This window comes from Puma concolor, chromosome B3 (assembly GCF_028749965.1).
Source record: "Puma concolor isolate L17-30 chromosome B3, mPumCon1.1.hap2, whole genome shotgun sequence".
Classification (NCBI taxonomy): domain Eukaryota; kingdom Metazoa; phylum Chordata; class Mammalia; order Carnivora; family Felidae; genus Puma; species Puma concolor.
The window spans coordinates 12,154,539-12,168,529 of NC_141672.1; the positions used below are offsets into that span (position 1 = coordinate 12,154,539).

The 13,991-nt window shown below is 39.0% G+C and overlaps 1 protein-coding gene across 2 annotated transcripts in view; it reads left to right on the forward strand.

Annotated features, from left to right (window-relative positions):
- The window catches only part of BTBD7 (BTB domain containing 7), an 88,903-nt gene that overhangs the window by 62,803 nt on the left and 12,109 nt on the right, over positions 1-13,991 (forward strand). The window contains exons 4-8 of one of the 2 annotated variants that reach the window (XM_025918780.2): positions 104-312; positions 1,818-1,893; positions 7,031-7,191; positions 10,721-10,864; positions 13,033-13,222. In XM_025918780.2, the coding sequence (XP_025774565.1) occupies positions 104-312; positions 1,818-1,893; positions 7,031-7,191; positions 10,721-10,864; positions 13,033-13,222 (780 nt within the window). The remainder of the gene's footprint in view (positions 1-103; positions 313-1,817; positions 1,894-7,030; positions 7,192-10,720; positions 10,865-13,032; positions 13,223-13,991) is intronic. The other variant, XM_086708944.1, reaches the window with a different exon arrangement.

Consider the following 13,991-nt stretch of genomic DNA (forward strand, 5'->3'; position numbering starts at 1 on the left):
TTCTTTTTTACTATTGCTACTTTTAAGTATAGTGTCTAACACACTAATGTTCAATCAACAATATTTATGATTAATCTTAAGAAGTATTTGCCTTCTCTTTTAGGCTGTGAGGATATCATTGCTGAGAGCATCTCATTAGATACCTTAATTGCCATCCTCAAGTGGAGCTCTCATCCATATGGCTCTAAATGGGTGCACCGACAAGCTTTACATTTCCTCTGTGAGGAATTTTCCCAGGTCATGACTTCGGATGTTTTTTATGAACTCAGCAAAGATCATCTGCTTACTGCTATCCAGTCTGACTACCTACAGGTAATCATTTATACACCTCTCAAATTCATTGTCATCCATATGTGCACCAGAAAACCCATCTATATTCTATTCTCCCATCTAGGGAGATTGGCCCACCCAGGGATGCCCTCTTCAGATGTGTACAGGAAAAGCCTTCTGGCTCTCTGGCCCTTTGTGCCCCTGCTGCTATGACTCAGCAGTATGAATAAGCCCAGGTCCCAACCACCTACACCAAAGGGGTGGAGGCAGTAGGCAAGGTCAGAAGCATATCCCAACAGTGATTTTCTTGGCTTCCATTAATTCACTATAACAATTTATTGGTTTTCGTGGAGTATCAGATACTTAGACTGTAGACAGTAGCTTAAGCACACAGAGTAGTAGTATTCAATTTCTGATCCACTCAAATGCTTATAAAAACTCAGTGTGTGTGCCTTTCCCAAATACAATAATGTTTTCAACTATTTATTTTTAATCAGAAGTAGTTTTTAGCAAATTCTTGTGTCATTGACTCATATATGTCAATCTAATTTGGTAATTTAAACCAACAATAGGTTTAAAATATTGCAAAAAATACTTTCAAGTAACATATGTTCAAGTTTAATTTTTTTTGGCATTGGTTGTATGAATTTTATGCCGGAAACTATACAACAGTTTTAATGTTATAAAAACATAAACCCATTGAGCCATTTCCTCTTTCTTTATATTTGTACTAGGAAAATTGTAAAACTGCTTCCATCCCAGTCAGAAACTAAGCGCAGAGGTAAATAATCCACTTAGCACCTGTGATTTGATTGCAGTACAAATGTCGTAATTGGATTTGATTTATTTAGGATCTGTGTTCATTAACCTTGTTTCATTGTCCTGATCCAGACTGCGTACATTATGGGAGTTAGTTTGTCAGGTCTTTCAGATTATTGTCTTTAGAAAGCTTTGCATTTCTGCTTATAAGGTAAAAACCTTTGAGAGCAGCTTAGATTTGCTCTAAGATTTTCAGTAAAGTGCAAAAAATGACAGGCACCTTGCAATTTCGCAGATTGTGCTTGAAGGGTCCTTCACCAGCCAGTAGCATACCGTGTGCAGATGGTAGTCTCTCTGCCAGAGCAGGTTGCCATTCCTGTTTTTTCTGTTCTTGCAGGAGATAGTAATCACTTGGTATCTGTACACTTTTAGTTTCATCTATTTATCTCCACCTTGTCCCAAAAAGAATTTAAGGCAGCTGTGTAGACACCATACAGAAGAAACAGTAAGTTTAAAATAGGTGAAGAGAATAGGATAAAGACGAACACAAGAATAAAAGATTTAGTTGGAGCCAAGAGGTAGGTTACTGGACAGAACCCATGCAGAGTGGTCTTGTGTGTTTGGTGTTGGTAGACCACAGCTTTAATGGAACATTTCAAACAGCCAGTGTATAGTGAAATGTGGCTAAGTTGTGCACCGTGTACATTATCACCTAGGTGCAGTCATTATGAAATTTGCCATTTATCTAATTTCGCTAAAATAAATCGAAACCATTTTTTTTATTATAGGCAAGTGAACAAGATATCCTTAAATATCTGATTAAATGGGGTGAGCATCAGTTGATGAAAAGAATAGCTGACAGAGGTAAGCTCAGAAAATTAGCTTATACTATAAGTTTTTTTTACCCAGAAGTATACTGTGTATCAGTCTTGACAGTTGCCACTATTGCCTGGTGAAAATAGAAATTTTTAGTGGAGAAGAGTACACTTTGTTAGAAATAAATATACCAGAGGGGCGCCTGGGTGGCTCAGTCGGTTAAGCGTCCGACTTCGGCTCAGGTCATGATCTCACAGTTCATGAGTTCAAGCCCCACATCGGGCTCTGTGTTGGCAGCTCAAAGCCTGGATCCTGCTTCAGATTCTGTGACTCCCTCTTTCTCTGCCCCTTCCCTGCTTGTGCTCTGTCTCTTTCTCTCTCAAAAATAAATAAACATTAAAAAATTTAAAAAGAAAGAAAGAAAGAGAAAGAAATATACCAGAAAATTTTGTTTTACAACTTTAAAGCATACTTTTAATGTTACCTCTCTATGTGCTTAATAATACATGGAGTATTATATACCAATTTATAGAAGTATTAGAATGAAATTTTTATTTAATGATTAAAATATTACCAAAGCATATTGTTGGTGGAAATGTTCGGGAATTAGATAGCAGTGGTGTGTGTGTAACATTGTCTACACTGGGGACACCTGGGTGGCTCAGTTAGTTAAGCCTCTGACTCATGATTTCAACTCAGGTCATGATCTCAATGGTTCATGAGTTGGAGCCCCACATCAGGCTCTGTGCTAACAACGCAGAGTCTGCTTGGGATTCTCTCTCCCCCCCCCCTCCCTCTCTCTCTCCCTCTCTCTCTCCCTCTCTCTCTCCCCTCTCTCTCTCCCTCTCTCTCTCCTCTCTCTCTCTCTCCCTCTCTCTCTCCCTCTCTCTCTCCCTCTCTCTCTCCCTCTCTCTCTCCCTCTCTCTCTCCCTCTCTCTCTCCCTCTCTCTCTCCCTCTCTCTCTCCCTCTCTCTCTCCCTCTCTCTCTCCCTCTCTCTCTCTCCCTCTCTCTCTCCCTCTCTCTCTCCCTCTCTCTCTCTCCTCTCTCTCCCTCTCTCTCTCCCTCTCTCTCTCCCTCTCTCTCTCCCTCTCTCTCTCCCTCTCTCTCTCCCTCTCTCTCTCCCTCTCTCTCTCCCTCTCTCTCTCCTCTCTCTCTCCCTCTCTCTCTCCCTCTCTCTCTCCCTCTCTCTCTCCCTCTCTCTCTCCCCTCTCTCTCTCCCTCTCTCTCTCCCTCTCTCTCTCCCTCTCTCTCTCCCTCTCTCTCTCCCTCTCTCTCTCCCTCTCTCTCCCTCTCTCCCTCTCTCCCTCTCTCCCTCTCTCCCTCTCTCCCTCTCTCCCTCTCTCCCTCTCTCCCTCTCCCTCTCTCCCTCCCCCTTCCTTCCCACCACCTCCCTGCTCATGTGTATGCTCTCTCTCAAAATAAATAAACATACATTTATTTATTTTTTTATTTTTTTAATGTTTATTTATTTTTGAGACGGAAAGAGACAAAGTGCAAGCAGAGGAGAAGCAGAGAGACAGGGAGACACAGAATCCGAAGCAGGCTCCAGGCTCTGAGCTGTCAACACAGAGCCCAACGTAGGGCTTGAACTCACAAACTGTGAGATCATGACCTAAGCTGAAGTTGGATGCTTAACTGACTAAGCCACCCAGGCGCCCCTAAATAAACATACATTTAAAAAAAATTCTTGTTGGGGCGCCTGGGTGGCGCAGTCGGTTAAGCGTCCGACTTCAGCCGGGTCACGATCTCGCGGTCCGTGAGTTCGAGCCCCGCGTCAGGCTCTGGGCTGATGGCTCGGAGCCTGGAGCCTGTTTCCGATTCTGTGTCTCCCTCTCTCTCTGCCCCTCCCCCGTTCATGCTCTGTCTCTCTCTGTCCCCAAAATAAATAAACGTTGGAAAAAAAAAAATTTCTTGTTGTTTTTTTAGAAAAACTTTGTATATATTAAAAGCCACTGAATTATACACTTTACATGGTTAAAATGGTGGGGCACCTACATGGGTCAGTTCAGTGTCCGACTCTTGGTTTAGGCTCAAGTCATGATCTCATGGCTTCATGGGTTCAAGCCCCTGCATCAGCGCAGAGCCTGCTTGGGATTCTCTCTCTCTCTCTCTCTCTCTCTCTCTCTCTCTCTCTCTCTCCCCCTCTCCCTCTCCCTCTCTCCCTCCCTCCCTCCCTCTCCTCTCTCTCTTCCCCTGCCCCTGCCCCCACCACTCATGCTGTGTCTTTCTCAAAATAATCTTTAAAAAAAAAAAAAAAAAAGGTTAAAATGGTTAGTTTTATGTTATGTGAATTTTACCTCAACAAAAAAAGATAGGACTACCTCCCAAAAAAGCCTAATGTGTTGTTTGTTTTTAAATTTTGTAGAAGGTAAAGGAAAAATAATGCTTTTGAATGGTTTCCATCTAGGGATACTGCAGACGAGATGGAAACATCATACGCATGCTCCTTCCCTCAAAGAGTGTTGTGTTCCTCTATATAGCAAACCCAAATCAAAACATTTTTTTCAAAACATTTTAATTTAGAAAAATACAGATTTCCCTTTCCTGTCATTTTTTGATGGCTGTATCTAATTAGATATACTTTACATATCATGAAGTTCACTTATTTAAAGTGTTCAAGTCATGATTTTTAGTGCACTTACAGAGTTGTTCTGTCACGTTTTAAGGCAAGCTAAGCCTGCCTTTCACAACCTCTTATTTTTCCTAATTTATTTTTCTGTGGCCTACTTGAGCCATTAGCAATTCTCAGATGTGATTGTTTCTAAGTTTTTATCTGTTTTGGGAGAGAATCCCACGCTGAGAAGGGAGAGAGAGAATCTCTGCACTAACAGTGCAGAGCCCAATGTAAGACTTGAACCCATGAACCATGAGATCATGACCTGAGCCGAAGTCATGTGCCTAATCGACTGAGCCACCCAGGTGCCCCATCAGATGTGAATGGTTTTTTATATTAAAACCACTACTATTAATGTGGGACTTTTTGAAATGCCAGTATACCATCTGTCCTTCTTATTTGCAGGTTCTATATTTGCAAATTCAGCTATCTGCTAAAATTTATTTACAGCCTCAAAATCAGTACCTACAGCACTTTCACGGTCATTTGCAGACATGCTCAGAGTGACAAAAATTTTGAGTTCTCTGTTGCACATGTTCCCAGCTTAAGGTGGAACCGAATGACACTGTGCCTTCTTATTGAAGTTCTCACACTGCAAACAAGGTTCTTTTCACAGTCTGTTAAGGGCCATGTTTTTCATATTTTATGGGGGTGTGATCTCACTGATCACAATGGCTTCCAAGTGTAACTTTTAGTGCTGTGTAGTGTCCCTAAGCAGAGGAAGGCTGTGATGTGCCTTACAGAGAAACTATGAGTTAAACAAGCTTCATTCAGGTATGAGTGACAGTGCTCTCAGCTATGATTCAATGTTAATAAATCAGCGATATATATTAATAAGGTGTCTTTAAACAGAAACATACATTTAAAAAAAGGTTATGTCTTGATCAGTTGACAAAATTGTTGGGACCACAGGCTCACAGGAACCTAACCATGTGTTTTCCCTTAGGAGCAGTGGTTCAATATTTACAAAGTGTTTACAATGACTCTATAGAATATGACTACTACAAATAATAAGAATAGATTGTATATAATTCTTCATAATCATTGTAGGCCATGGGTTTGTTCACTGATGCAAGGTTGGTAATGATGAAATGTCATATTTATTTTGGGCAGATAATGAGCATCCTTGATAAAATTTCCCTTAATTTTTTTTTAATTTTTTTTTTTTTTTTTTTTTTTTTTTTTTTTTTTTTTTTTGAGAGAGAGAGCACGTGAGCAGGGGAGGGGCAGAGAGGGAAGGAGATACAGAATCCAAAGCAGGCTCCAGGCTCTAAGCTGTCAGCACAGAGCCCAACATGGGGCTTGAACTTGTGAACCATGAGATCATGACCTGGGCTGAGGTCAGACATTCAACCAACTGAGCCAGCCAGGCACCCTGATAAAATTTCCCTTAAAATAGTAGTTTTCAGACCAGGTTAGAACGGAAGACTCTTTCACAGGGATGAGAATGAGAAGGAACCTAAGCAAACCAGGCTGCACCTTTCAGTCACCTTTATATTTAATGGTTCTGCCCTTAGCTGTGATGTATTTGGGAGTCTTCTCTAAGATTTCATGGCACGACTTTAAGGGGAAATTTTCTTTTTGAAAAGCAATGCTTTGTGTAAGTATGAAGCCAAATCATAGCAAGGCAAGGGAAAAAAACCCTTTTTTCCACATGCTTGCAACAGTTTTATTGAATGATGCCAGAAAAAGCTTAGCTTTTCAAAAATAATTATTTCTTTATCTCTCTATCCATCTGCCTATCACATGATTTAAAGGAAATGCCTGTTTGCTTATAGAGTATTTGCAAAAAGGCAGCATTTATATTTGTGAATGATAAAGATCTTGTTTTTTAAGAAAAATACAGTCCCTAGATTATAGACATGATTACATATTCCCAAAATTTAATTTTTCTTTTTACCTCAGTATCATGAGGTTATGTGTACTCCAGATCTTCCCCTTTCACTGATACCTAATGAAGAAAACCTTGACTCTCTGCTCTGGATGGTGGAAATATATTGCATGTCAGAGATCAAAGGGTCACTTTTTGCAGTAACATTCCCACAGTAAGAAACTTAGGAGACTATCCTAGAAATCAGAGTTAAATACAGTGTACATTAGGTTTTGCTGCTTTAGATACCAGGTAATTAATATCTTGTTAAGTTGCTGGTAAACATATGGTAGCCTAATGAGCACACTGATAACCTACAGTGACCAGAAATACCACTTGCCCTGTAGTGCCCTTAATTGGACTAAAAACTGGTCACAGCAATGAGAAAGCTTAAAAAAAAGCCCTTGGTCAAACTAGATTTTAATAGATTGTCCTCTTTTCTCCTTTGAATTAGTGTATGGAAAATAATTCTTTATTCCTTAGTGCAAAACAATCAAAAAAAGTTATCCTAAAAGTTGACATCATGCTTTTGCTTTGCCGGAGAACATCTCTGTTAAAGGTATTAAGACAAAAAAAAAAAATTTATAATCCTTTTTAAAGCAGATGCACCTAAGTATAAAGAGTGTTACTGAAAGCGTACTAGAGAGAAAAGTTTGAATATTTGGATTTGGTTGGAGACTTCTCATTTTCTGTCTCATAGAGCCAAACTTACTGAGTGGCACTGCCCACAGTGTGAACAGAAGAGGCGTAAAAAGACGAGACCTGGACATCGAAGAGCTCAGAGAGATCCTTTCTTCTCTCTTACCTTTTGTGCGAATTGAACACATCTTACCTATAAACAGTGAAGTCCTCAGTGATGCAGTAAGTGTCTTTCTTCATTCATCCCTTTCATGAAAAGAAAATGTACCAAAATGTACAGGCTTATCTTTTTTTTTAATCATCATACATAATTTCTACTAATAAGAGTACCGTGAAACTGTGAAGTCCACGAGGACAGAGACAGACGTGTTTTGTACCATGTCATGTCCCCAGTGTTGGCCACTGGCACAGTTAAAGGTTGGGTGAATGAGGGTTAAGTGGGGATAGCAGTCTCACTTTTTCAAGAGGATAGTCTCCAGGGGAAGTTACTTCAGCCATTTATCAGCGTAGATCAAGTAGATCCTTATTCACAAAGGAAAGGGTAGAAATTACCTTTGGAGACTTTTCAAACACAGCAATATATCAGGGAGCAGGAAGGAAGGAGATTGGTTCAGTGTGAAAAGGATGATAGAATCTTCTGATTGTACTTTAAAGATTAATGGAGCTGATCATGTTACTTTCATAATTTTTTCAAAGTGAATTTTTTAAACCAGTAATTGCTTGAATTAATGGATGTGAAAAATAAATATTATAAATATTGTATACAAATTGGCTTATAACGTTAGTGCATTGTTTATAGACATAGTTTTTTCAACTGCTCAGAAACATAAAAGTCATCTGGAAAAAACCCAATAAGAATTTTTTTCCATTATATACAAATGTTTTATTTTTTTAATTTTTTTTCTTTCCAAGTCTTTATTTAAATTCCAGTTAACATACAGTGTAATGTTAGTTTCAGGTATAGAATTTAGTGATTCATCACTTACTACCAACACCCAGTGCTCCTCACAATCAGTGCCTTCCTTAATTCCCATCACCTATTTCACCCCCACTCACATCCCCTCCAGTAACCGTCCGTTTGTTCTCTGTAGTTAAGTCTGTTTCTTGATTTTCCTCCCTTTTTCCCCCCGCTGCTGTTTGTTTGTTTGGTAAGAATTTTTTTTTTAAGTTCTCTCAAAAGAACATAATGAAGAAAGGATAACTCTTCCAGAATTTAAAATACATTATAAAACTCAAGGGGCGCCTGGCTGGCTCAGTTGGTAGAGCATGTGACTCTTGATCTCAGGGTCCTGAGTTAAAGCCCCATATTGGGCCTAGAGCTTACTTTAAAACAAAATAAAACAAAACAAAACAATTTAGATATTTAATCTGTGATGATAGAAAAACAGACGAGACAAAATAGCTGGGAAAAAGATCCTAATTAATACATAAGAGCTAAACATAGGTGAGCCTAGGTGGCTCAGTTGGTTAAGCGTCAAACTCTTGATTTCGACTCAGGTCATGATCTCACAGTTTCATGAATTTGAGCCCTGTGTTCGGCTCTGCACTAACAGAGCGGAGCCTCTTTGGGATTCCCTCTCTCCCTCTCTCCCTCTCTCCCTCTCTCCCTCCCTCCCTCCCTCCCTCCCTCCCTCCCTCCCTCCCTCCTTCCCTCCCTCCCCCCCTCTCTTGCTCATTCTCTCTCTGTCTCTTTCAAAATAAATAAATTTTAAGTTAGAATTAAACATATAATAATCTATCAGAAATCAGTGAATCATCGTGGTGCTAGACTAGCTGATGAGCTGGGGGAAATTTGTTTAAAGTTAAACCCTCATTTCACTTGCACACAAAATTAATCCCTGTTAGATTGAAGAATTAAATATTAAATCAAAATATGGAAAAACTAGAAGGAAATGATTAAATATTTATGGTATTTCTGATTAGAAAAAATGGTCAGTCTCACTAGTAATCACACACACCAAAGAAAGCAAAATAAAGCCATAAGTTACCATTTTTTTCACCTATTAAGTCAATAATTTTTGAAATAATATTACCATCCCGTAGGGGAAGCATAGCTGGTACATTAGTAACATTGTCCTTAAATATTTGGAAATAGCTTAAATGTCTAATAACAGAAAAAAATAAAAGTAAACTATAGTATGACTACTCAAAAGAGTATTTTGCTGCCCTGAACAATAGTCATAAAGACTAATACAGCAACATGAAAAATGTTAATGGAATATAATTTTAGAAGTATACAAAATAATGCATTTTTATGTATTCTAGAATTCAGTTCTGTAAACATCCATTTGAAAAATACTGGCAGGAAATATATCAGCATTATTATGGTTGAAATAGGGTTACGAGTTTTTGCCTGTTTCCTAAATACTATCTAATGCTATATTTTATTAGTTAAAAATAATTTTAACTAATGCAGCAATTAGACATTTATTATATTTAATGAGATTAATATTGGAGAAACGATGTTTGGTTTTGTTTAAAACCTAGGACACAAAACCAAATTGAACTCTGAATTTGGTTTAGAAAAATACTTTAGAACTTTGGTTTAGTAGAGTGAGAAAATACCTATCTCTGGGACGCCTGGGTGGCTCAGTCAGTTAAGTGTCTGACTTCAGCTCAGGTCATGATCTTGCGGTTCATGAGTTCAAGCCCCGCATCGGGCTCTGTGCTGACAGTTCAGAGCCTTGGAGCCTGCTTCGGATTCTTTGTCTCCCTCTCTCTGCCCCTCTCCCCATTCGCACTCTGTCTCTCTCTCCCTCAAAATAAATAAACATTAAAAAAAAATTTTAGAAAATACCTATCCCTGTTCTTAATTCCATGCTTCATGCCTAAGTCCCCAGTGATAGTTTGCTAGTCCTGCTGTTAAAACCTTAAAACACTCCTAGTGTGTGTGGAGTGCTTTTACCTCATGACCACCTCACAACCACCTTAGGAGCTATAGGTACTTGATTTATTTTCTCCCAGCATAGACATGGAAACAACAGGGCTACCACATATAGATGTGCAGTGTTCCATCTCCAGGGCCATCTAGAAGCCCTTAAAGTGAAGCTCAGATAAAAGGACATGTCTGCGGGGGCACCTGGGTGGCTCAGTCAGTTGGGCATCCGACTTCGGCTCAGGTTCCTGAGTTCAAGCCCCATGTGGGGCTCACTGCTATCAGTGCTGTCAGTGGTGTTAGCCGGCTTCAGATCCTCTGTCCCCCCCTCTCTGCCCCCCCCCCCCCGCTTGTGCTCTCTCAAAAATAAAACATTCAAAAAACAAAAAGGGGCATGTTTGTGGTCATGCAGCTGTTAAATGGGGAGTTAGGGGTTTGTGTCAAGTCTTCCTTCCCCTAGAGCTCCCGCCCCTAACCACCATGCAGACTGCCTGTCTCCTTGTACTGTAGATCTAGGCCCAAGATCTTCCTTTGTCTTTTGGGGGGAGGGGGGAGGATGGAATCCATGTCTAGATGAGTAAGGAAAAAAATAGAATTTGGTTTTCATTAAAAGTTCTGAAAACTAGTCCAGCTCATTATATTTGTAATTATTATAGCTCTTCTTTTAAAAACATCTTTCCTCTGTATAGAGAAAAGTGGTAAATTGTAGTACCTTTTTATTGCTGAATTTTTGACATATTGTTAAACATTAGGAGTATTTTGAAATTTAACATCTATTCCTAAATTTTTGTGATTTATAGGTATAATTATTTATCTTAGTAATATTCTAGTTCACTCAAATCTCTAGTTCATCTAAAAAAAATGTTTTTTTCCAAGATGAAAAGAGGCTTGATTAGTACTCCTCCATCAGATATGCTTCCTACAACAGAGGGTGGAAAGTCAAATGCCTGGTTACGGCAAAAAAATGCTGGAATATATGTTCGTCCTCGGCTGTTCTCTCCATATGTGGAGGAAGCAAAGGTAATGAAAATCATTTTAAGTTATTAGAGTGCCTTTTATGAACTATAATTTGTGCTTATAAGCACAAAGATATTCATTGTGGCATTGTAAAAAATATTTAGAGATAGCCTAAATATTTGATAATAGGGAAAGTGAAAGTAAACTCTAGTTTACTCACCAGAATAGTTTTCTGAAATGTTTAATTATCAAGCATGTCTTTATAACTTAGTTTATATTAAATTGCATTTTACATTTTTCTTATCTTAGTTGTGTTGCAAATTGTTAATTTAGAAAAAAATTAATTTTACGAAGATGATTGTCAGATATGTGATCTTCAAGATGGGAATAATGTTCTGAAAAGATTGCACACATTTATTTTGTCTTTCTTAAACTAAAGAAATGACACAATTTCTTGCAAAATGCTTCTGTAATGGCTTCTGGAAATTATATTTTAGTTTCAGAATATGTACATAAAACTAAGACAGTTTCAGGCTTTCTAAGTAAATTATGTATTATGAAGAACTCCAAGAAAATATGGTAATGTGAAAATGGAATACTGTGATTTTTATTAGCTGTATTTAGCCATGAGAACTTTGAGACAGCCTTTTGAGGAACTGGCACTCTTTGATAGTCAGAAATCACCATTAAGCTTTCTGAAACAAATTAACAGGGAAAGCATTGTTTGGGTATAGAATTAAGTTATCTTAAATTTTTTCTTTTTTTGATTGTCGGAGTTCCTAACTTAAGATATGTGAAAGGATTGTGAGAAGTTAATTTTATTGACTAGATCGATAATCTATCTCTTACTGAGTAGTTGACACTTAAATAGTCTAAAATCGGGAAAAAAGCATAATGGTTGGGTCTCGTCTTTCAGAAGTAAGTTCAGTACTTAACAGCACACAAGTATCACAGCCTTTACCAGGGTTGCAGCTGATGATAAAAGGTCTGTAATAAACTACCTCGTACTCGGCTCTGTCTCAGAATGGGGCAGCAGGGAGCTGATCAGATAGTCCTCCTGGGACTTCCCTGTTCCCAGATGGCTGTACCCACACTTGATAGATAATTGCCCTCAGTAAATGTGGAAAAGGTTTATACATTACTTCATTTTGGACATTCTGCAGTTGAAATTCATCTGAAACTAACTTAACAATTGGGTTTATATATAGATCTGTTGAATTTAAAGTTGATCTTCAGTATTTTATATTTTGAACATTTCTTGTTGGATCTGATATTTAGCCCATGTACACCTTGTTTTCTTTATAGTAACTTTAGATATAAATTACTTCTGATTGATTTTATACCTTCCTTCAAATTTCAAATACTTCAATTAAAAGCAAATTTTTCAGAAGGTGATTATTTCAAAGATGCTGCAGAAATATTTTTTAAAAATTAAAGAGGTTGGGACGCCTAGGTGGCTCAATTGGTTAAATGTCCAACTCTTGGTTTCCGCTCAGGTCATGATCTCACGGTTGTGAGTTGAAGCCCCACATTGGGTTCTGTGCTGACAGTGTGGAGCCTTCTTGGGATTCTCTCTCTCCCCCTCTCTCTCTGCCCTCCCCACTCGTTCTATCTCTCAAATAAACTTCAAAAAAAATTTTTTTTTAAGAGCTTTTAAAAAAAATTAAAGAGGTAAAGGGGCTCCTGGGTGGCTCAGTCAGTTAAGTGTCCGATTCTCGATCTCAGCTCAGGTCTTGATCTCAGGGTCGTGAGTTCAAGCCCCGTGTTGGGCTCCACACTGGATGTGACGCGTACCTAAAACAAACAAACAAACAACAGAATTAAAGAAATAGGAGTTCTTTCTCCTTTCATTATTTTTTTTTTTTTAATTTTCTTTTAATGTGTTTTTTTTTTATTTATTTTTGAGACAGAGAGAGACAGAGCATGAACGGGGGAGGAGCAGAGAGAGAGGGAGACACAGAATCGGAAGCAGGCTCCAGGCTCTGGGCCATCAGCCCAGAGCCCGACGCGGGGCTCGAACTCACGGACCGTGAGATCGTGACCTGAGCTGAAGTCGGACGCTTAACCGACTGAGCCACCCAGGCGCCCCTCTCCTTTCATTATTTTAAAGCTTCATACACTGGAAACAATAAATTACTTCCCGTTTTATATGCTGAAGGTAATAATCTTTCTCCGGATGTGATTTACAGAGATGGTTGACTGATACTCTTCATATTGAATTGTTCTTTCAGTCAGTGCTGGACGAGATGATGGTGGAACAAACAGATCTTGTGCGTTTGCGAATGGTTAGGATGTCCAATGTGCCAGACACGCTTTACATGGTTAGTACCGCCGTGCCACAGTGCTGTCACATGATGAGCCACCAGCAGATCAGCAGTCACCAGTCAAGCCCTCCTTCAGTCGTAGCCAATGAAATTCCAGGTGAGGCAGTAGCCTTCTGTCAGGCATTTATATTTAAATGAATAATCTGATCATTTTTGTAGCCTTTTTTATATGTGCTCATTCTCTCAGCTTTCCAAAATTCATTACTCATTGTTTTCATAATAAGCTCGGTTTTTTGTTTCATATTTTATTTTCCAGTAACAGGTGTATACAGGTTTTCCGGTTAGCACAGAGTTTCTCAACCTAAGCTGTCTTGACATATGCTTTGTTGAGGAGGCTATCCTGTGCACTGTGGGGTGTTCAGCAGCATCCCTGATCTGCACTCACTAAATGCCAGTAGCATGCACACACACACACACACACACACACACACACCTTTGTGACAACCCTTTGAAAACATTTTTATGTTTCTAGACATTGCTAAATGTGCCCTGTGGGGCAAAATCGCTTCCTGTTGAGAACCACTAGTTCAAAGGAATTCAGATTTTTCATCACCATAAAGCATTTCTCACAGAAGACTCTTTGAGTTATAAACTTGTATCTTTTGAGTCTAGACATGTCCCCTGAAATGTTATCACTGTTGGTTTCCTAGAGATCCATCCAGCTTCCCAGGATCTGCTCTGTGAATTCTGTTGGTAGTGCAGGCTTATGTGATGACTTTGAGGAAATCGACCATAGATTGAGATATAACTGTTATATCCAAAATTTTCTGAGCATGAGGTGATGTTGACTTTAACCAAAGGGCTCTAGTGTCCATCTTTAAGGTAAGAAAATGCACAGTGATCTGGGGGGTCAGAGATTTACAGCT